The sequence below is a fragment of the Aethina tumida genome, chromosome 7, assembly GCF_024364675.1.
Source record: "Aethina tumida isolate Nest 87 chromosome 7, icAetTumi1.1, whole genome shotgun sequence".
NCBI lineage: Eukaryota > Metazoa > Arthropoda > Insecta > Coleoptera > Nitidulidae > Aethina > Aethina tumida.
Genome location: NC_065441.1, coordinates 3,062,220 through 3,087,045, shown reverse-complemented (window position 1 = coordinate 3,087,045; position 24,826 = coordinate 3,062,220). Strand labels below are relative to the sequence as shown.

The 24,826-nt window shown below is 29.1% G+C and overlaps 1 protein-coding gene across 1 annotated transcript; it reads right to left on the bottom strand.

Moving 5' to 3' along the window:
* Positions 1–17,424: 17,424 nt before the first annotated feature.
* LOC109605895 (xanthine dehydrogenase) lies at positions 17,425–22,367 on the bottom strand. The gene is made up of 18 exons (XM_049969941.1): positions 22,332–22,367; positions 22,240–22,283; positions 22,010–22,182; positions 21,477–21,945; positions 21,206–21,429; positions 21,050–21,152; positions 20,868–20,995; positions 20,522–20,806; positions 20,301–20,469; positions 20,130–20,248; positions 19,575–20,077; positions 19,146–19,525; positions 18,899–19,092; positions 18,556–18,843; positions 18,373–18,503; positions 17,971–18,320; positions 17,806–17,919; positions 17,425–17,746 (listed from the first exon to the last, which is right to left on the bottom strand). The coding sequence occupies exons 1-18, from the start codon at positions 22,334–22,336 to the stop codon at positions 17,676–17,678; spliced, it is 3,750 nt and encodes a 1,249-aa protein (XP_049825898.1). The 5' UTR covers positions 22,337–22,367; the 3' UTR covers positions 17,425–17,675.
* Positions 22,368–24,826: the final 2,459 nt, after the last annotated feature.

Here is a 24,826-nt window from a genome sequence, read left to right as displayed (position 1 = left end):
ACTTGAGTTTATTTTATTCTGTGTAAATGAATATTATATTATAATTTATGTAAATCAGTAATTATTAGTTTTTCATTACTTATATTACACGTATATTTTGAGATAATCTTCTCAGATGATCTTCAAATTATTATTATAAACAGCATTTTAAAATATGCCTTTAACTAATTATTAAATAAATTAAAAAAAACATTAAACAATTAAATTATATATGATCCATCTGTCATCATATAGTGTAAAAGAATAGCTTGAAGTGCGGAAATCTGTAACAATACCGACCACCTGCATGAACTTAGAATCTCTGCGGAAAGATGGCGGAGAAACTATCAAATAGAATTGTTGCAGGAAAATCACGATAGAACAAAATCGAGAGTCCTGCTAGTAAAGAGCTTACTCCCGCTTTTCATCTCTTATGTTACATAAAATTGAAACAGATTTAATGAGGTCTTACCGATCGTTGTAAAAAGTGACATCATTAAAGGGTTCAAAACAGCTTTAAAAAAACGTTAATCGCATTAAAACAAAACCAATAAATTCGTCGTTCGACTATTTCATAAAAGAATGCGCTAATTAAAAAGCTGCACGTGCCTTTGTGAAAAAGCTACTAGTTCAGTCTTCCGCGGAATATCCAAGGGAATGTTTCGCGTTCATCCGATCCCCGAAATAAATAACGTAATGGAGAAAAGGGGTTTTTATCAGAATTTCGATATTAAATTCACGCGCCGGGACCTAAAACAAAGCACTCAAAGGATTCATAACGAGATGAATTCCTTGTCGGGAGGCGAAGAGGATTGGCACGTCAAAAATTAAGGGATTTCGACGGCTAATAAATTAATTTAGCCCCCTTATTAAAACATCATTCCGTCTGGCTGTGTTGATTAGCCGCTTATTGTTGACGAACGAAGCAGATTTCATTATGAATTTCACTAATGAAAACACTGTGCTTGATTGTTCTTTTATTAGTTTTCGGTTTTCTGATTGTTGTGTCGCCTGTAGGTATTAAATATTTATTACTGAGATTAAATTGCTTTAAATTACACTGAGTCCCGATTCATAATAATTTTTTTCGTATTTACTAATTACAACTTGCCCAGAAATGTAAGTGATGAAGATTCAAAGGGGTTGAGAAGTGTTCAAAGGCAAAGTGTACATTTTCGAAAATTGTCAACGTTACGAAACAGTAAAAGGATTAGGCCCAAGGCGATCAGAGACAGGAACTCGACGTAATAATCACCGTTCGCAAATTGTTGTTTGCCCAAAGAAAGGCGAAAATAAACAGAGCGAAGACGCGATCCGTGCACATTATAAATGGCATTTCCCCAGCGCCATTAATTATATTTTAATATCGCCGCGCTAATAAGTGCGAGTCAGACATGAAAGTAGCAAGGAAATTAATTGATAGGAACTAGAGTCAACTCTGGTCGTCCCTCAAAGAACCTGATTAATTCGGTCTCGGGCTGGAAAACGGAACGCTACAATAAATTTAGCTACTACATTTAACATACACTCGGGGTAACACAAACGCACCAAAAATATAAACGGAAACGAACACATCTCCATCTGTCACCCCTTTGAATTATAGCTTCACAAAGCCAGTTAAATTGTTACAATCTATTTTTAGTGGAGGGATTGTTTATTACTTATTTTCAATCACTAAGGCTCATACTATTTCACATCGATCGAATCTATTCTGGTTATAATTTTATATTTTGATGGAACTATAATACAAGTGTTATATATTTATGTTATAACTTTCCAATTATTGAGTAATGAACTCAGAAAAAAATACCCAAATTTACTCATCCAATTTTGGTTTAAACGATAAACCTTAGTCTTTAATAATTTTTTTACTCAACAATCTTAATATTTTTACATAATGAAATAAGTACCTAATGTTAATAATTCAATTTTAGAAGTATTTTTCTTTTAAACATTTCATTTTTGGTATCTTCAAATATTTTTTACTAATTTCGATTTAAATTTTTCCAGATTTCTCAGCAAATTTTAGAGAAAAATAAAGAAAAAGAATCTGAGTCTTTATTAAGTTTTCACATAATCTAATAAGAAATTAAAAAAATCTAAGAAATACCCTACATCTAATTAATAATTTTAAAGACATTCAACACTGCCATTTCCCTGAATTTTCTAATAAACTATGAAAGTAAAACATTCTATGTAGTGACAAACTGAAAATATTTTCGTATTTCTCTTTTAACAATTTTCAGTTTACTGGCACGGGGTTGAAATTTTTGGAATCTTCAAATATTTATTACTAACTTCAATATAAATTTTTCCAGATTTCTCAGTAAGTTTGAGAGAAAAATGAAGAAAAAGAATCTGAGACTTTATTAAGTTTTTACATAATCTAATAAGAAATTAAAAAAAATCTAAGAAATACCCTATATCTCATTAATAATTTTAGAGACATTCAACACTGCCATTTCCCCGAATTTTCTAATAAACTTTGAACGTAAAACATTCTATGTAGTGACAATATCTTCTGTAAGTATTTTCGTATTTTGGAATCTTCAAACATTTATACTAATTTCGATTTAAATTTTTCCAGGTTTCTCAGCAAGTTTTAGAGAAGAATGAAGAAAAAGAATCTGAAACTTTATTAAGTTTTTACATAATCTAATAAGAAATTTAAAAAATCTAAGAAATACCCTATATCTAATTAATAAATTAAGAGACATTCGACACTGCCATTTCGCCGAATTTTCTAATAAACTATGAACGTAAAACATTCTATGTAGTGAAAATATCTTCTGAAAATATTTTCGTATTTCTCTTTTAACATTTTTCAGTTTACTGGTACGGGGTTGAAATTTTTGGAATCTTAAAATATTTATTACTAATTTCAATATAAATTTTTCCAGATTTCTCAGCAAGTTTTAGAGAAAAATGAAGAAAAAGAGTCTGAAACTTTATTAAGTTTTCACATAATCTAATAAGAAATTAAAAAAATCTAAGAAATACCCTATATCTAATTAATAAATTAAGAGACATTCAACACTGCCATTTCGCCGAATTTTCTAATAAACTATGAACGTAAAACATTCTATGTAGTGACAATATCAACTACAAATATTTTCGTATTTTTCTTTTAACAGTTCTCAGTTTATTGGCACGGGGTTGAAATTTTTGGAATCTTCAAATATTTGTTACTAATTTCAATATAAATTTTTCCAGATTTCTCTGCAAGTTGCAAGTTCCCATAATTTTCTAATAAATTATGAACGTAAAACATTCTATATAGTGATAATATCTTCTGTAAATATTTTCGTATTTCTCTTTTAACATTTTTCTGTTTACTGGCACGGGGTTGAAATTTTTGGAATCTTCAAACATTTTTACTAATTTCGAGTTATGGAGAAAAATGAAGAAAAAGAACTAGAGCCTTTAATAATTTTTTAGTTTTAGATATATCAATCTTTGTTTCCACATAATCCTTTAAGAAATTAAAAAATTCTAAGAAATGACGATACCGCATATATAATTAATAATTTAGGAGACATTCAACACATTCCTGAATATTCTAATCAACTATGAACGTAACATTCTATGTAGTGACAATATGTCTTCTAAATTTTTTCTTTCAGCAAAAGAGAATAATGAAGAAAAAGTACCTGAAACTTCAACAACTTTTAGATGTGTATATTTTTACATGATCAAATAAGAAACTAATATTATTATAATAATTTAAGAAATGTTCAACTTTATTTCAACTTAAAATTCAACTCTCTTAAGTTTATTAATATGGGGTTGAAATTTCTAAAACTCTAAATATTATCTCAATTTTATGTTTTTTCAGATTTCCTGCAAATTATTGACGAAAATGAAGAAAAAGAATATATAACAATAATATTTATTATATTTTTCCGTCGAAATGAAACTGCTTATTTCAGTTCCATTAAAACATAAAATCATGAGCAGAATCGAGCGGTGTATTTGAAATGGAATAAGCCTTAAGTGTTTTTGTTAAACCTTTTGATCTTTAATCTCGAAGAGAATAAATTGCGATTAAGGGGCAAGTTGGACGGGCGGGCGGATGATGTATTTAATAATCGTACACTCGCGATAGAAGGATGTAAAAAGTGTAGGAAAATTAAGTTGCCGGTAAAAGTTATAAAACGTGCGATGAGAGGCTGTAATACAGAATCGTGAAAATTTCGCGTTTTATTAAATTTCACGTCGCCCGACCCGAAACTTTGATTGTGGAGGCGAAAGTTTATTGCATCTTACGAGTTTTAAAATTAATTAACATTCTTCTTATCTGTCTAACGGTCCGGAAATCCCGGGGAATCGGTTCTAGCTGCAGCGCACTAAGTCACATAAATATATTCGTTTCGTTGAGGAAACTCGTCAAGTGCAAGGATTGATTTTAATTGTACGAAGAAACTTATAACAATATACAACGCAAATTCCGGCTGGTAACTTTGTTAAAATACGCGCTAGGGTTTCTTCTCGTTTGCAGACAATGAGGGAATGGAGCAAGAAACATGTATATTATGAACGTGATACTTCAATAACGGGGGAGGACCTACAAGTTAGCACTTCGCAGCTCTGTTACGAGGGCAATTCCAAAAGCAACAGGCATAACAGAGAAAATAAAATAATTAGAGAAATTATCTTTTCCAATAGTCATATTTTGGGGAATAGAAAATAAATAGTACGACAGGACTAAATCAGTTGATGGTTTTTCCTTTTTGAAAAAAATCAGTGAAAATTAGACAATAGAATATTAAAAGAAATACTGTGTTCGAAGGACGTAAAAATAAAAGGAATGAAAAAATTAAAGATATTAAAGATTAATATAATTAAAAAATATTAACTGAAGTAATTTTTTTAATCTTTACAAAAAATACTTCATATAGCAAAATAAAAAATGATTTTTCAATTTTAAGTAACACAAAAATATAAAAAAAAATGAGAATTAAAGAAAAATAATTAATTTGTAATTAATTTAAATTAATATTAAAAATATTAACTGGAGTAGTTTTTTCAATATTTATAAAAAGTACTTCATATAATAAAATAAAACGTGATTTTTCATCAATCTTAGAGACATAAAAATATAAAAAATTGAGAATTAAAGAAAAAAAAAAAAATATATTAAATTTAGATTAACATAAATTACATATTTTACTTTTTTTAATTTTAAATTAAATATATTAATATTTTTAATTTAAATTAATATAAATAAAATTATAACATATTATTTTACTTTTTTCAAATTTTGAATTAAATATATCATTTTTTAATTTAAATTAATATATATTAAATATTTATTGATTTTTAATTTTAAATTAAATACTTTAATGTTTCTCACCAGTTTCAATGAGTAATAATAATGTTGTGTTTGAAGGACATAAAATTAAAAAAAATAAATAAAAAATTAAGGAAAATATAACTAAAAAATATTAACTGGAGTACTTTTCTTAATAATTACAAAAAATACTTCATATAGCAAAATAAACTATGATTTTTCAATTTTAGCAACATAAAAATATAAAAAACTTGAGAATTAAAGAAATATGATTAATTTGTTATTAATTTAAATTAATATAAAAAATATTGACTATAGTAGTTTTTTCAATATTTATAAAAAATACTTCATATAACAAAATAAAATGTGATTTTTCATCAATTTTAGAGACATATAAATTTAAAAAATTGAGAATTAAAGAAAAAAATTATAATAAATTTATGTTAACATAAATTACATATTTTATTCTTTTTTAATTTTAAATTAAATATATTAATATTTTTAATTTTAATTAGTTATCAAGATAAATTAAACAATCAAGTTAGTAATTAATTTGTAATTAATTTAAATTAACATAAATAAAATTATATTATATATAAATATTTTACAAATTTTGAATTAAATATATTATTTTTCAAATTAAATTAATATAGATTAAATATTTTATTGATTTTTAATTTTAAATTAAATATTTTAATGTTTCTCAGCAGTTGTGTGTTGTGTTTGAAGGACATAAAATTTAAAAAAAAAAAAATGAAAAAATTAAGAAAATTAAAGAATTAAATATAACTAAAAAATATTAGTTTTCTTAATATTTACAAAAAATACTTCATGTTGTTACATAGAATGTTATTTTTCAATTTTAGAAACATAAATATATAAAAAATTAAGAATTAAAGAAAAAAAAAAAAATATATTAACTGTAGTAGTTTTTTCAAAATTTATAAAAAATACTTCATATAACAAAATAAAATGTGATTTTTCATCAATTTTAGAGACATAAAAATTTAAAAATTGAGAATTAAATAATTTGTAATTTAAAATATTTAATTTATTTTAAATTAAATTAAATATTTTAATGTTTCTCAGCAGTTTTAATGAATTATAATAATGTTGTGTTTGAAAGAGATAAAATTAAAAAAAAAAAATATGAAAAAATTAAGGAAATTAAAGAATTAAATGTAACTAAAAAATAATAATAGTATAATATTTACAAAAAAATACTTCATATAGTTAAATAAAATGTTATTCTTCAATTTTAGAAACATAAATATATAAAAAATTGAGAATTCAAAAAAAATAATTAATTTAAACTGATATAAATAAAATATTTTATTTTTATTTTATGATTCTCAATAATTTTAATGAATAATAATAATGTGTTTGAAGGACATAAAAAATAAAAAAAAATGTAAAAATTAAAGAATTAAATCTAACTAAAAAATATTAACTGGAGTAGTTCTTTTAATATTTACAATAAATATTTGACACTTTTTAAAACAATGTATATTAAATATTTTGTTTTTTAATTTTAAATTATATATTTTAATTTTACTTTAAATTAAATATACTACAATAATATATTTAAATATATTATGCTACTTTTTCTTTATTTAAAAATAGTATAATTTTAAAACTAAATGATTTAAAAAATGTACAAAAGTTATATGCAATATGTGTCTAAAATTTAATATTCTCTTATAAATATAAACATTGTCTATTTTTTCAAAAATATATACAATTTATCATAAGAAATATCACTATTAAATAAATACTAGCAAATTGAGATTCTTCAAACTTATACGATGTTTGGGTACTTTGGGAGCTGCCCTCGTAACATTGCATCGCATTCTCTAACAAATATAAATAGGTTGTTCAAGAAAAAACTTGTAAAACGTCGTGCATGCGACAACAGGCGTGATCAATCATATCCTTACCTTTTGCGCACAGACGTGCCATTATACCGGGTCGGTAATTGCGAGGCTCATTATAAAAAATCCGATTTAGTTAAGTAGGTTGTCGCGTGATTCCGAAACCGCCCCCGAACCCCAGTTTCGTCCGGCCGGAGTTATTGAATAAACATCCGCAACGTCGTGTCGCGATTCCTGAATGTAAACACCCGATCTTTTTTCTGTTTTTGACCGATGGACACGCGCGATACCGCTTCATTAAACGTGGCGGACATGGAAGTGCGCAATTTTTTCACGATTTGCTTGTAATTGAATACTAACGATAATGGATCGTGTCCCGGTAACACGATGCACGGCGAAACTGGAAATGTGCTAATGCATTCGTTCTACTGCGAAATGTTGCCCTAAAACAATAAAAAGGCTCGTGTAAATTATAAACAGAATCTAGTGATTCTCTGCGACGGAGACGTTGTACATTCGTTCCGGGATCTGTTCCCGTTCCCGTAGTCATTATAAGCCAGTTGAGTGTAATAAAATCCTGGCAGCGATTGTGTGTAATATGTTTGTACAAACTAAGATTTAGTATGCAGGGAATGAGCGAAACAAGTTCTCCAGTAATTTATTCTTGGACGACTTTTAGTATTGTGCGGCTTGCGGGGGTCTTCGGCCCCTTTCCCTCTTGTTTCTTGTTTGCTGCAATTAGTTTAACGTGGGATTTGAATAATAATTCATTCGAGAAGTCTCTTTGACACATCGCTGCACCGAAACTATTTCGGCGTCTTAGTTTTGTGCCGGGGATTATTTCTGCACAATAGAACATATTTTGATGTTATCCGTTGCCGTTGAAGTTTTACAACTAGTTACAATCGAAAAATGACGTGCAAACGAACAGATCTGATATCCTTTAAGACAAACAAGCAATCATTACCTCCGTAAACTAATAAATAATTGCGTCCAAGTTTCATGGAAATCCCGGACTGATTATATATACAAGGCACAGTCGAATTTCATAGTAGCTTTGTCTTGTGCAAACAATATACGCCGGAATTGATATGTTAAGTTCTGAGAATCTATTGTTGAGTAATACCGACTAGTCAATTACAAACACTTGACCTACCACAGAAAGGCTTAATTTAACTTTAAGACTTGGTTTGGCCCCCAGAAATGGAGTTTGGAGCGCTTGTAATTGGTCATTTATTTACTGATGGTGGATTACTTGCTGAATAGAACTTCTTGCTGGTTGTGAATGTTTCCACACAAAATAAGGACAAAAAAGCACGTACCTGTAGGATTACAAACAAAAAAAACATTTACTCATGGTGGGTTAGTTAGTGAATGAATAAAACTTATTTCTCTAAGCGAATGTTCCAAGAACAAATAAGGGAGTTACAGCAATAATAATATAAGTAATATAGTAATATGGAAACTGTAACAGAAAATAGTAAAAAAAAAAATAAAACTAAAAGAAAACATTTATCGATGGTAGATTTATTGGTGAATAAAACATCTTTCTCTATGTGAATGTTCCAAGAAGAAATAAAGAAGCTGTTGTAGTCATTGAAATAAAAGAATAATAAAAATAAAACTAAAACAAAACATTTATTGATGGTGGTTAAATTGGTGAATAAAACTTCTTTCCCTAAATGAATGTTCTAAGAAGAAATAAGCAAGATGAGGAAATGAATGAAATAAAAGAATAATAATGGTAGATTTGGTGATGAATAAAACATTTTTCTCTGCATAAATTTATCAAGAAGAAATCAGGAAGTTATAGTAGTGAATGAAATAAAAGAAAATAAAAAATAAACTAAAACAAAATATTTATTGATGGTGGATTTGTTGGTGAATAAAATTTCTTTCTCTACCTGAATGTTCCAAAAAGAAGTAAGGAAGATGCAGTAGTAAATGAAATAAAAGAAAAGTAAAAACTAAATCTAAAACAAAACATTTATTGATGATGGATTTGTTGGTGAATAAAACTTATTTCTCTATGTGAATGTTCCAAGAAGAAATAAAGAAGCTGTAGTAGTCAGTGATAAAAGGATAATAAAATTAAAACTAAATCAAAACATGTATTGATGATTGATATATTGGTGAACAAAAGCTTATTTCTCTAAGTGAAAGTTCTAAAAAGAAATAGGGAAGATATAGAAATGAATGAAATAAAAGTATAATAAAAAATAAAACTAAAACAAAACATTTATTGATGGTGGATTTGTTGGTGAATAAAATTTCTTTCTCTACGTAAATGTTCCAAGAAGAAATAAGGAAGATGCAGTAGTGAATGAAATAAAAGAATAGTAAAAACTAAATCTAAAACAAAATATTTATTGAAGATGGATTTGTTGGAGAATAAAACTTCTTTCTCTACGTGAGTGTTCCAAGAAATAATAAGGAAAGTGTAGTAGTGATTGAAATAAAAGACTAATACAAAACAAAACATTTATTGATAGTGGAATGCTTTGTGAATTCAAATTTTCAAAAGGAACTAGCAGTAGGACTGCAATAAAAAATAAAACAAAGACAGGACAAGTTGATGATTATAACTATTCTCAAGCGGCTGTTCCTGTCAAATTACAAGACAGAAAAATAAAACTAAACCAAGACATAAATCAGGGGTGAAACTGATCCTTGCAACATTCATCAATTTTTTATGTTTGAATGTTGTAATGCGGGCATATCATTTCAATAAAAAAATGGAGGTCGAGAACAAGGAATACAATAATAAAACGAGCGGCGGGCAACAAAACAGAAGATGTGGAATAATGCATCGGGTATGATGAATGCCTGAAAAGAATAAGGAAAACGTAAAAATCAGAATAGGCAATTTGGAATGGTCTTAAGTATCCATATTTTGCACGTAGCTCTGTATATGTATGAGTTATGGTCCGGGTCGACACGTTCCAACTATATTTTATTTGTTATCGGATTTGGTTCGTGACGGTTTTGCCAAATGTCCAAATGTTTGGCCTCCTCTTTCATCGGAATCGCTAGTTTTTTTTTTCGTGGTTTCACTGCTTTTATTACTGTCCGAATTGTTTAATTAAAAGCCGACGATTGTCACATGTGATCAACGTGACGAAAAAAATGGCGCAAAATAAAATAATAAGTAAACGGGAACAGAAATGGGAACGGGATGTTTTAAGGGCGGTAGGTGGGACGAGGGCATAACTCAGGGAAATCTGCGGACGACGTGACGTTGCCTCGAAACCCGATGGCTCCTTGTGCTTCCCCTATATTTATGGCCGCACCTCCGCCATAAAATTATCGAAAGGTATTGTAGAATTAACTGTCCCTCTTTCCACACCCACGGAAAACCGAAACGTCCGAAACCACACTATTATTCTCTTAGTTGTCATCGGCCATAACTCTCGAAAACACCCCTCCAGTACCACGTTTTCTTATTGGATATCGTCTGTTTGGAGGTTTTTAATTTGAAGTAATTATAGTTGGAATTATAGAACAATTGAAAAGATTTAAGACATCCCAAAATAATACATGGAGGGTAGGTAACCGACTTCGACGCCGATTTTTTCCTTGAAAGTACATCTGAAATGAAGATGACGCCGAAAATTTGAGCCCCATTCGATCAAATCCGGTCACTGAAGAATTTTTTGAAATTTTAAATATGTCAATTTTTTAGTCATTTTTAAAAATTTGTATCTTAGCTTGTATATAACTTAGAGATTCCATTCAAACGACATTCTTCTCTGTGAATCCTCTACATCCAAGACAAAAATAGACATTAGTGTTAAACTTAGTTCCGGCTTAGCAGGAAGCTTCCAACTAAACCACTGCATTAGGAAAATTTTACCTGTTTTCAAAATGCTCTCAAATCTACAGCTTCCAAAGTATATGGTTAAATAACAGCTGAAATTTTTTGAGGAGGTGTATTCTGTTGATATCTGTCCATTTTTTTCTTAATTGTCACGATTTCGTTATTATACGGCCAATCAAAGCCAATCGCTTTTTGAAAAGTCTCTATTTTTAGATGGCTGTAACTTTTTCTTTATCAGAGAAATTTCACGGATGTTTGGAGGTTCTAAGACATGAAGTACAGGTAACTTGGGGTACTATACCTCAAGAGGAAATAAACCACCTCAATCAATGCCAAGACCTGTTGGGGAGTGTGTAGATAACATCGTTAGATAAGCACATAATTAACTAAATAATTAAAAATAATCTAAAATCATTAATACTTTGTTTCCAAATTTTAATGTTTTACCAAAAGAATAATAAATTTGAACATCCCCTTGTTGATGTTGCAATTTTTTTATCATTTATTATATTATAAGTATATTGAAAATATTTGAGGCCATTATTTTTCAAGTCATATATAAAACTAACAGGTTCAGTTATAGAGCTTAAAGTTTAAAAATTTTAATGCAGTAGAACCATTATGAACATCATAAAGTTCCAAGTTAAAAACAATAATTACATACAGTTTGGATCATCGAATAAAATTGTTATAAAGCTCAATATTTTAAATTTTATTAATACATGCATGCACAGAGGATGGAAGTGGAAGATTATAAACTAACGGTTTTACGAGAGTGTTTCGGAATAGTTTTGTAGTGGGGTATTAAATAAAATAAAATAGAACGGTTTAAAGTGGGATTTAGGAGTGTTGTAAAATATATGCGCTTTAAAATTGTTCACCTATTCTCGTCGGGTATAAATATGTGGCGTTAGCGTCGACATTTAATATGTATGTGCGAGTTCGAGTTCCCGGGACGCATTTATCGAGTGGCGTCCCGGTTTTAAGTAGAAAGTTTTCATTTAAAACCCATTGAATTGCAGATCGGTCGGAAATAAAAATATTTTAACTTTTAACCATGCTCCGGGGAAAAACAGACCCCGAAAGCAGACTTTAAATAATGCATAAATCAGGATAATTTGCTCGAAATCAAATGGCATCTTTTCTCCATACAATCAATTACGTCGACGGGGATTTCGGCTGCCTTCCACCGGGTCTCCGGCTCATGAATATCTCCAGAATAAATTGGCTAATTTTATAAATCATTCGCCGCCACGATCGGAATCTACTTTCATAAATCGAATTGCCATTTTTACTTTTAATTCTCATTGACCCCGGTAACTTATCATAACTTAACCGTTGTGTCTGACAAATTATACACATGTGTATTTACGGCATTTCCACATGTACACAATGTAACGCAGGCGAAGCAAAAAGTACAGACACGTAAAAAAATGGTTATTAAATTAGAGGATTCGGACAGTCATGTTTTGTCTATTCGACGGCAAACACGCGAAATACGTACACATATGTTTGTAATGTATCAACATTGGAAACAAGGATTCGATGCCCGCAGGCACTTCCAAACAATCCTGGTCCGTCTGTGTGTTTCGCAAACATTGATCTAGAGGATTCGCTAATAATTATTTAATTGAGACGAAATAACATTAATACATATTGTATACAAAGATTACACTGGCAATTATAGGAGATTTAATGGTATAAAAAATTATGATTATTGTTACTGTTCTTTGAGATATTTCGCTTTTGTTTGCTTAGAATTATTCTGAACAGACTTCTAGAAGCCGCTACATTCAATTTAGTTTCAGAAAAACTTTAAACTTGTGCATTAAATGAATGTTAGGCATAAAAAACATAATTTCCTTTAAATATTTGCTAAGATGACACACGACATTGACAAGATTGTCAATTGTTGTGTGTTGGTTTAAAAAAATAACTTTCATAAAATATTTGCTGCTATGAGAATATACAAGTTATTCAATTGAAATTTTGTTATAGAATAAATCTTTCTAGAACGTGTGAAGATAATGTTGTGAGTTGGTTTAATGTTATAAGTAAAAAAAATTGATCTTATTCAAATAATTTCCTGCTATGAGAACGTACAAGATATACAATTGAAATTTAAATGTGTTATAGAATAAATGTTCCTTTTTGTAGAAGCTTACAAAATGTAACCGCATCTCAAATAATTTGATTTCAAGGAATGTGTGAAGATAAACTTGTTAGGTGTTGATTTAATGTTACGTGTAAAAAAATTGAATTTGTTCAAATATTTACTGCTATGAAAAAGTACAAAATAAACAATTGAAACTTTAATTTATTATAGAAATCAACGAAAGTGTGAAGATAAACTTGTTGTAAGTTGATTTAATGTTACGAGTAAAAAAATTGATCTTGTTCAAATATTTACTGCCATGAGAATATACAAGATATACAATTGAAATTTTAATGTGTTATAGAACAAAAGCTACAATATGTAACAATATCTCAAATAATTTGATTTCAAGGAATGTGTGAAGATAAACTTGTTGTGCGTTGGTTTAATGTTGCAAGTAAAAATATTGAACTAAATATTTACTGCTATGAGAATGTACAGGATAGACAATGGAATTTTTAATGAGTTATAGAATAAATGTTGCTTTTTCTAGAATCATACAAAATTTAAACGTATCTCAAATAATTTGATGTCAAGGAATGAAAATAAACTTGTTGTGAGTTGGTTTAATGTTACAAAAAAAGAAATTGATCTTGTTCAAATATTTACTGCTATGAGAATATACGAGATAGACAAATAAAATTTTAATGTGTTATATGATAAATATTGCTTTTTCAAGGAGCAACAAAATGTATTATATTATTCAATTTTAATTTGATAGAATAATTACATAAATTATTTTATTATGTGAGATTTAGTCATAATATAAATTAGTTTTTTTAGAGATAATTGTATTAAAAGTGTGTATGTAAGTAAAAAAGTATAGTTTCATTTAAATATTTGCTACGGTGAGAATTTACAAAAAAGACCTTTAAGATTTTATTCTATTACAGAATAAATATCATTACTTCTTAAACGGCGTATAAAACATGATTATATTTAGAATAATTTGGTTGATAGGCTCTTTGAAAGATAAACGAGCAGTAAAAAAATAATGTTTCTTTAAATCTTTCATAAATTATTTAAATAATTTTAAAAAAATTAACGTAAAAATGGTTAAATATGAAAAAATCTCTAAAATGTGGAATATATACCATATATAATTATTGTTGAGAGGAACATAATAATTTCTTTTTGTCACGTCCAGTTGGAGTGTCAATGTGTTCAAGCGTTCTTTATTTAACCAAGGCAATATTTATGAAAGGGTCAGGTTTTCGGATGGCGCGATATATATTTAATATTGTCCGGTTGGGAAAGCCAGGATCGGTACTTACGTAAAGGAACCCCGGTTAGTTAATAAAAGAAAACGGTAATGGTTCACCATTTAAGGGGGTGCTAATATCCCCACATAATTTCATTGCCCAACAACGGCCTAACTTATAGTTTCAATAAATACTAATGAGAAAACCGCATGATGAAAGGAAAAGCTAATACAACTCTTTCCTTATCTTTTTATTGGTGCACAAAGAACTTTTATTCCCGGCTAAAAATAATAATCGTACTTTATTTTCATGCGCCATTTAAATCTATTATTAAAAAAGAATCGTATTGTTGGGCTCTCTATGCTTTTTTCCACGTTTTATTATTTGTTTAAATCCTTTTCAGCGTTTTAATTAAAAATGTCCGTTTATAAATGATAAAATAACAACGACAGAAAATAATTTTGCGCATCTCCGTCCATATCATCCTAATTCATACAAAAGCAATGAAATTTAATTTAGCAATTAAGCAATTTTTCCTCCGGCCTCAATTTGCCGGCCGTGCAATTTTCGCCGGACAAATAAAAAACCGAACCGAAAACACACTAATCCGGTACATACAGGCAGACGAATCAAATTACGCGACTTATTAAGAAATAAACACGGCGTAATGCGTGATTTGTTTTACGGTCCGGTCGCGCAAAAAACGCTAGTGGAAAATGTCGGGCCGTGTAATTAGTAAATTAATAAAATAAACGTAATAATTATGACGCATTACTTGATTATATTCGGGACCGTAAATGTATCGCGTAATTCTATAACTGTTCGGGGTAACCGGAGTTATTCAACGGTCGACCCTAATAAAGTTTATAAATCACAGTTAGCGAGATGAATAAGTCTGCACGCCCGACACAAGGCCCAAATTACTGTTTTATAGGCCGGACTGGTTTTCGAGCGGTGTTTTTCTCAAAGTGCAACTCGAAAGCTGAAGAAAAAACACTTTCGCTGTAATAATTTAGTGGTAATTATATCAAAGAACCAAGTCATAAAAATTAAAAGTCATAAGTAATTAAGTGCCCGTTTTAATTGATGAAAGGAGCTTAAATTACTCCCAGTGCTCGCATCTTAAAATGAATAAATAATGTATAAAAAAACATTTAAATGTTGTAGTATTACTCAGAAGTCAACTTTTATACAAATGCTGGTTAAATGAAATAAATACACTGCATGTTTTTTGAAGTGAAATAGAATACAGAATACCATTATATTTCAACAACTACATGTTAATATCAAAATAATGATAAACAATGGAATGTCCTGACTAAATGAAACAAAACTACATCAACAACATAATTTTTAAGTCCTTAATAAAAATATAACATCAAATTTCTCCTTAAAAAAAAAGAAAATAGTATATTTTTTAATCAGTACTTTGTCGGTCCCTCCTTGCACTAGGGACAGCTTCCACCCTCCTGGGGAAACTATTAGTGAACGAATAAATTCTTCATGAATGAATTCTTCTCTAAGAGCATTAGTAAGCTCCTCCAAATTTAAAGGCTGGTGATGAGCGTAAGTCTCTGAAGACGGTACTATACGTGTTCAATTGGATTGAAGTCTAGTGAACATGGGAGCCAAATATAGGACATTCTGATGCTCCTTGATTAACAGAGACTATCTAAAATCTTCTGGCTCATAGGCCTTCAATTCAACCTTCTTCTGATGGTAAACAGACTCATAGTAATTCTGATGGATGAAGATAATGAACGATTTATTTTAGCAGAAATAATCAGGAAGCAGTCATTGTCTTCATTATTGACAAAAATTGCTATTATAACTAACAGCAAAATCTTCAGAAGAAAGTATTTCTTGAAGTGTTGAAAACCAGATAAATTAAGAATGAAGATGAAAAATTTTATCAGAATAGAAATTTGTTATGTTATTATTATGTTATTTCTTACGTTCTTTTCCAAGATATACAAGATATTTTCAGAGTTTACAAAATTTACAAGAATCACAAAATTTTCAAATTTACAAGATTCACAAAATTTATAAGTTTTACAAGATTTGCATGATTAGCAAGATTTACCAGATATACAAGATATATATACAAGATTGCAATATTTACAAAATTTACAAGATTATACCCGTAAGATTTATAAGATATATGAGATTTATAAGGCATAAATTTTATAAATAGTCCAGTCATCGTCTAGACCAACAAATATTACTGGTCAAAATGTACTATACTTCAAGAGGAAATAGACCACCTCATTAAATCAATGCCAAGACCTGTTGGGGAGTGCTTAGATAATATCGTTAGACAAACATGTAATTAATTAAATTATTAAAAATAAGCTAAAATCTTTGATATTTTGTTCACAAATTTTAATCGTTTACTCCTTGTTGTAACATCTATGTTTTACCAAAAGAATATTAAATTTGTACACCCCCTTCTTGGTGTTGCAATTTCTTTGCCAATGAGTATAATTCACATAGAAAATATTTTTAAATATATTTAATCTAAATCTTCTTTTAAATCTTAATTAAATTCAAAAGGCGTACAGGGTACTAAGTATATAAATTTTATAGATCAAAATGAAAAAGAAAAGAAATGATTGTCCAGAAATGTGTAATAGTTTTGTTTGGCTAATGATTTTGGCCTTTGTAGTTTGGGCCATTATTCACGGTAATGAATCCCAATTAGTGGGAACATAAAACAGCGTCCGTTATCCCGTGCATCCCACGAAAGTCCAATCCACTCGACTCGTTTCCCTTCTATTCGTACCTGTTCCCCGGTATCACGCACGTGAAGTCCGGACAAAAGTTAAGAGCGCCGCATCTGTTTCATTGAATTTGGTAGTAAGAGCATTAATTCGGTGTCCGTTTAATTCCTTCAGGATAACGCGATTACACTGGTCCGGGGAAAATATACGCCAATTAATATTTTACCGGTGCGGTTTTCGGGACGTATGTCGTTTGTATTAATTTACGGGTTGCTCGGCCGAACCGCAGCTGATGAAAAAATTATTTTGGTTTCCGTCCATGATTTGGGATGTTCCCTTAATTCCTTAAAATGTCCTTGAATAATAAGTTTCAATAGTACAATAGTTAGATTTATTTAATTGTTACTAAAATATTAATTTATAAACTCTTTGTAAACATTGATTGTAAAGTTATGATTAAAACTGTATCATCAAAAAGAACATTGTTACAATATTGTTTTACTGTAAAATTAAACAAAAAGCAAATTTTCCAATTTGTTAGCAGTATTAATTTAATTTTACAGAGCAAAACATTTAACTTTGATGTACAACTCAAAGTTTATTAAACCATTTGAAATTGTACCAATCAATATGTTACCCAGTTAAAATAAAGTGTATTGATTTGTATCGTTCAAACTGTTCATAAATGTGTTTTCAATCGTCGAACAACCATCTAAAATTAAAATAAAAATTGGCATATATAAAATATTTAAATTATTAATTACCACTTACCTACTGGGTACCATTGTGGCTGGGTTAAATCTGCTTCTTTTCTTGCAGAAGCAACTGCATTTCTAATCGCCAGGGGAACACTACAACTTAAACAACATGGAGCCTCAGTAATAGCTTAAAACACCCGAAATTACTAATCAGTTTTTACCCTTTCAGTAATTTTACCTTTAACATTTAATACACCAACAGGATTTGGGACGTTGGGAGGGAATTTAATGTTGAAAATGACAGGAATATCTTTAGCACCTGGTGGTTTATAATTCCAAGTTCTGTTAGTTAAAATTTCTCCCTCATCGTTCATAATTATCTCTTCTGTGGTGTGATAACCTAAACCCATAATAAAAGCACCTTCTACTTGACCCATATCCAATAAGGGGTTCATGCTGTCCCCGGCATCTTGGAGTATATCCACCCTGTTTACTTGGTGGACGCCTGTTAAAATATCAACTTCTACATCAGTGGCACAAAGTCCATAAACAAAGTATTGTTGTATGTTAGGTTTTTCTGGGGTAAAACTACAAAATTGATTGTTTTAATAAGCGTTTACGGATGTTGTCAAAGATATACTCAGCAGAAGCCATAAGAAAGATGTTTTTGTCGTAACACTTCTTAACAATATCATGCCAAGTTGGATTCTTTAAAGTGTCCTTTATTGGTTTCATTGTAGCTAATATTTTGTCACAAGCCTGAAGTACAGCCTGAAAAACACCCCAATACAATCGATTCAAACAATTATTAACTTGTACAAACATAACAACATCCTTCAGTGGTCAAACTTCCTCCAGAAGTTCCACTACCGGGATTAGTTAAAGTGGCTGTAGGTTTAACTTGGATCAAATCCATAGGTATTCCTAATTTATATGCAGTTGCCTGAACAATTTTAGTGTTGATGCCTTGACCCATTTCTATACCACCGTGGGCAATTGCCACACTTCCATCACCATGGAAAACTGACACTAAAGCAATGTATGATATTGGTACTTCCATCGTCCAGCACATAGGAATTATTGACATGCCTTTTTTCCTCCATCTATTTTTCTGATAAAAATTAATTACTAGTTTTAATAACTAAGGTTTTAAAAGGGAATATTACAGTGTTGAATTCTTGTATAGACTGTTTTCTTTGAACAACGTCCGCCCATTTGATAAAGTCAGGATTGAGGTCGAAAATCATTTGGTGTATGTTTTTATTCAAGTTTGCTAATTTCACTTCGTATGGGTCCAAATTTAAAATGCTAGCAATGTGATCCATTAGTGTTTCAATTGCTCCAATTCCTGTTAACGTTCCTGTAATCATCAAACTAATAATTTTTTGTTATCAAATATTAAATATATTTTACCTGGTGCTCGAGCAAAAGTGTTTGCATGGGTATCTGTCTTAACCATAAAACTGGATACCTTCCAAGTGTCCACGATATATCCATTTAAAAAGCCTTCAAATAACATTTTCTCCATGGGTTCATTCCCTCCAACACCGTAATCTGAATATAATTTAGCGTCCATGTATTGTATTATTCCTTTCTTATCAACTCCTGCTTCGTATTGAACTAAGAGGGGATACCTCTTTCCAATCAGTTTCATATTTTTTACCAAAGGTAAACGCATTTTTACAGGTCTTTTCAGCTTGTACGCCGCCAAGGCTGCACCATTCGATACGAATACGCTCCGAACTATTTTACCTCCAAACGCACCACCCAAACGACGAACCTTAACGTTAACCCTAAATTTCCCGAATACAATATAAATAGATTACTGAAAATTATACATACTGAGTGTTTTTCAAATTTAACAAGGCTGCAATTGCAATTTGATTAGCATCAATCCACTGACTAGAAGGAAAAACATCCAAGCCATCCTCAAGAGGAACCACATTGCAACACTGTAACTCCATATGAAAGTGGTACTGGAGTCCTTGATAAACTTCACCTTTTATCACTTTTTGAATATCAGTTCCTTTACGTCTTGGATCCATATTCATACTAGGCTTTACCCTTTCTTTCTGTACACTTTCAGATGCTGCTAAAACTTCTCTAATATCCAAATAGTATTTTTCTGTGCCAGGTTTAGTTTCAACTATTACCAAATCAGCAGCAGCTTCAGCTAGTTCTTGGTTGTTGGCTACAATTATGCCAACCGGCTGGTCGTGATATTCAACTACACCTTCAGAGAATAAAACTTCTTTAACAGTGAAAATCGATGCTTCACTTGGAGTCCATGCGTTGTTTCCAGGTATGTCCTCTTTGCCTAAGAAGGCTACAACTCCAGGAACACTCTAAAATGCTTATGTTAGCCAAAAGTTACTGGAAATAGCGGAATACTTTTACCAAAGCTTTTGATGGGTCTATTTTGGTGATTATGGATTTTGGAGCTGCTCCAACTAGTACGAAAGCAGCAAAAAGTTGACCTGGAAGATCTGGCATGTCTTCAATATATTCAGCTTGACCTAAATAAGGAACCCGATTATATTTTGTTGTTACTTTGTGTTAATTCTGCACCTCTGGTTTGATTCATGGCTTCAATCTTTATTATTGGTTCAGACAAAGGAAATCTACTTTTGATTGGGGTGTATTCTACTTTTCCTGAAGATAATGGTCGTTCTATTAATTGTCCCCCAAGTTTTTTCCTATCCGAGACTTTGTTGGGCGATGCTGTGTATAAAACAAACTAAAATTGTTCAGTGTTAACTTTTTTGCCTTAAAAACAATGAGTTTTTTACCTTGTAAAACAAAGATATCGCCAACATTTGCCTATACTTTGGTGAAGCCTCAGGAAGTCTAACGTCAGGATTAATTTCTGATTTAAGTAATTTAAGAACATCCTTTAAAGTGTTATTGTCGTGTAACTGTTTATGTTTCAAATAATTTTCAGCGTTTTCAGCATGAACAAAATTGGGATTTATGTTACCAAAAACAATTCTACAAGAATCAGTGTAATCTCCCACCATATGGAACAAAAATCCTGCATTAACTGTAGCTGGTGTGTTTTGTGCCCTTGACATAATCTGAATATGAATGTGAACAAATAATAACTTTTATTCAATTCAAATTAAAGTTTGAGCTTACCTTGTAACTTTTATAGATGTATTTTTCATTGTATCCTTTCAAGATAACATTTTTGATAACTTTTTTGTTCATATTTAGTTTTAAAAATTGTGCGGGAGTTACTCTTGTTTCATTCTCAGATGTGTCCACTAAAACATTATTCATTTGGTAAAAATATTCAATAGAAATACCTTAAGCAATACCTATGACTAAAATAGCATTGACAGTTTCTAAAATCAAGAACATATCAGACTGAAATTCGGGATGTTTGTGTTTTAACATCAAATTTCCTGCAATTGTTGCAATCTAAAATAAAACTTTTAGTTTTACATTTATAACTTGTAGCTTATAACACATACATTTCTAACTGGAACATTTGCTATTAAATCAATATGTTCACTCATAAGTTCCAAATAAGAAAGTTGGGAATGGTTCTTTGCAGTTTCTTTGAATATTTCGATGGTCCTGTTCAAACTTATATTGGCTCCAAGTATTAAATTATCATCTGTAGTTTTGTAAACAATTAATTCGTTTACACTAGAAACGTCCAAATATGTATGTGGTAAAGGATCTTTGTAAACTCCTTAAAAGATATAAAAAATGAGTTGTTTTAAAGGTTAAAATTTGTACCTTTTGCGGTGTTTCCAGCGACCAACATGTAAGTCTCAGTAATGGTACTCAAAACAGATAGAAGATCTTTTAAATAATAGAATTTCATCCATTTTTCTTTGCCATCAATTTCACACAAGATGTTTATACTTCCTGGACTAGCCTCAAAACAATCTTCGCATTTTTTAGTGCAAGGTTTATAATCTTCAATATCCTCAACAAACGATCTAAATGTCTTCAGGATAGGTCTGTAGCCGGTGCACCTACAAAGATTCCCAGAAAACGAATTTTCGACTTGCTGTGGAGTTGGTTTTCCGGAATTTATCAAGGAGTACATGTTCATGATCATTCCGGAGGAACAAAAACCGCATTGACTCCCATTACCTTCTGCCAATTTGTTTTGTAATGGATTGTAACCTGTGAAATAATTACCAATGCCTTCATTTGTATGGATCTTCCAATCGTGACAAGAATAAATTGACACCAAGCACTAAAAAATTACATAAACTTAAATTTATATTTATTTTTTATATAAAATTTTATTTATTACTTACTGAATTGACAGCTATGATTTTCTTTATTCTGGTTGCAGGATCCGTTAATTCTGCTGTCACAACACAAACTCCACATCCTCCTTCCAAACATGACCTCTTAGTAGCTGTCAAATGTGCTACTTCTCTTAAAAACTGATTGAGGGTCGTTTCAGGTACAACATCCTTTGGATCAACTAAATGTTTAATGAAAATAGTCTTTAATTAATTTTTTTTTAATCTTAATTTCTTACTTGTAAACTCCTTTTCTCCAACCGAAAGTTTTACGGCAACTTTTCTGAAAGTACTATTTTAATTAACGAGTATTAATTACTTATAAACTTACTTCATGGTGCAGTTCTAATTCTGCATTAAAATAGAAATAACTGTTTACTAATTACTTATTGATGCTATTGAATCAAAACACTTCGGATAATGAGTTGATAAAATTAATCTGTTTTTCTATTTTCACGTTTTTAGTTTGAACGTGACGCGTTTCGATGATGTTCCTTGATAACAATTATAATTTCCTAATGTTTTGTTTATGTTTGTTGTTTTTAATTAAAAATGAATTTTATACTCCTTTATTACATGGTGGGCTTCAATTTTTAATTTCGTTATTAATGTCCAAATTAAAACTCACTTTGTTGCGATTTATTTTTAAAGTACAAACACAATTTGGTTCAATTAATTAATTCTCCCCACATGTATTTTTTTCAGTTTTAATGTATTACGTTATTTTTTACGTTGGTCGTGTGGAAAAAAATTTAATTTCTCTGAATTAAATTTTGGGAACATATTTAGTAATTCGTTGCACTTGTGATAATAGTGTCAAGGTTTTGATAAAAGCAGTTTTTAATGTGTTGTTTTGTGTACACTAATAAATAACAGCAATAATAAGAAAAATAAGGAAGATGCGTTAAATTTATTAAATAAAAATATGAGACGTGTGATTTATGATTTCAGTTGGTCGTTGAAGGATTTAATTAAAATTATTTACATATTTCAGCAGGATTCGTCCGGCGAGTAGACAAGAACAAGCCCAGAAGAATTTCTCAAATTAAACACGAAGAGAAAAGTTCTAAAGAGTATCATTCCGAAAAGGGTACGATCATGAATATGTATACAAGAGTTATAAAGTAAGTAATAGAGACGAGTTTCAAAAAGCGTTTACTGGCCTTATTTTAATTAGAAAATTTATGCGTCATTTCTTGCGTTTGTGCAGCCACATTAAATTTAATTTGATTGCGCATTTTTACCGCGGATATTTTTGCGGTCGCGCGAGAATAATATTTTTACAACTGGGGGATGACTTTTTTATTACTTTACGACCGATGCAAATTAGCACAATGTTTAAATTAGATGGTTAATTTTGTTCAACAAATTTCGAACATTCGAGTGACTGTGAATTACTGTCGTTAATAAGTTGTAAAGATTAAATGCGATTAAACTAATGAAATTCATACGGTAATAACATTGATGATCATTTTGTTAACAGTTAATATCACAAAAGACCAAACTCTATTAGGGATTTTGTGATGCGGACTAAACTAAAAGTTTATGCGGAAATTATGGAACTGTTCAGAATTGTTTTTGTTGTAATCCAATCTAAATTGGATTACGTGTTCGTGTTGGTGTCTTGTTTGTATAAAATATAGTATAATAGTAATATTTTTAAGAAATTTGTAAAATTTTTATTAAAACAAAATAATATGTTTTAATACATTTCATAATTTATTTTATAATTTTTAGGATATTTTTAGCTGAAATAACAATAAATAAAAGTATAATTCATTCGTGAATTTAAATTTTATATTAAAAATATTTTTTTTTCAGTTTTTAAATCAGATTAGTAAAATTTAACAAAATATTAAATAAACTAGAAATTAATAAAATATTATTTTTTTTAATTTTTATTTTCTAGTACATTTTTTACATTTTCAATTAAATTTTAAATTTTCTATTTTTTAATTTTGAAATTTATTAAGAACTAAATTTAACATAATTAATTTTAATATAAAAAGTTTAAAAATCAGAATAATAATGGCATAAAAATTGAAAAGAAAAAAGTTAAAAAATTAAAAAAGAATTAGAATAATAAAAAAATCATATTAATAATTTAAAAAATAATATACAATTTTACATCAAAATTGAAAAAAATGAATGGTTATAAAAAATATAAACAAATTTTAATACTGAAAATTAACAAGATTAAGTTAGTAATTTATTTTAATAATTGATAATAATAATGAAATAAAAAAATGCATATTTTAATTTTGAATTATAATAATATTAATTATAATAATATTAATTCTTAAATTATTTATTCTACATTTTTTTCAATTTTTAAAATAAATTACAATTTTGAAATTTTTTAAAGTTCAGTATTAATTTTTTTATATTTCATTTTTTTTAAAAGAATGTTAAATTGTATATAGTTTTTCCAATTTTTAATTTAAATCTAATTAAAATAAGAAATTATAAAATTACTTTTTTAATTTGATTTTTTTAAATTCATTTTTCATTTTTAAAATTTTATTTTTATTTTGTTATGTATTGTTTTTTTCAATTTTTAGTTTAAACAAAAATTAAAATAGATTATAAAATTTATTTACTTTTTTATTTTTAAATTTATTTAAAGTTTATTTTTAACTACGAATATTATTTTTTTCAATTTAATTTTATAATTAATTTATAATTAATTATAATTTCATTAAAATATCATGTTATCATTGTTGTTAGTTACTTAGGGATAATTTATAATTGAAAACAACGATTCTATATTTTCTGCTAATTAAACCAACAAGAAACAAAACAGGTCCACCCAAAATGATCGATCAT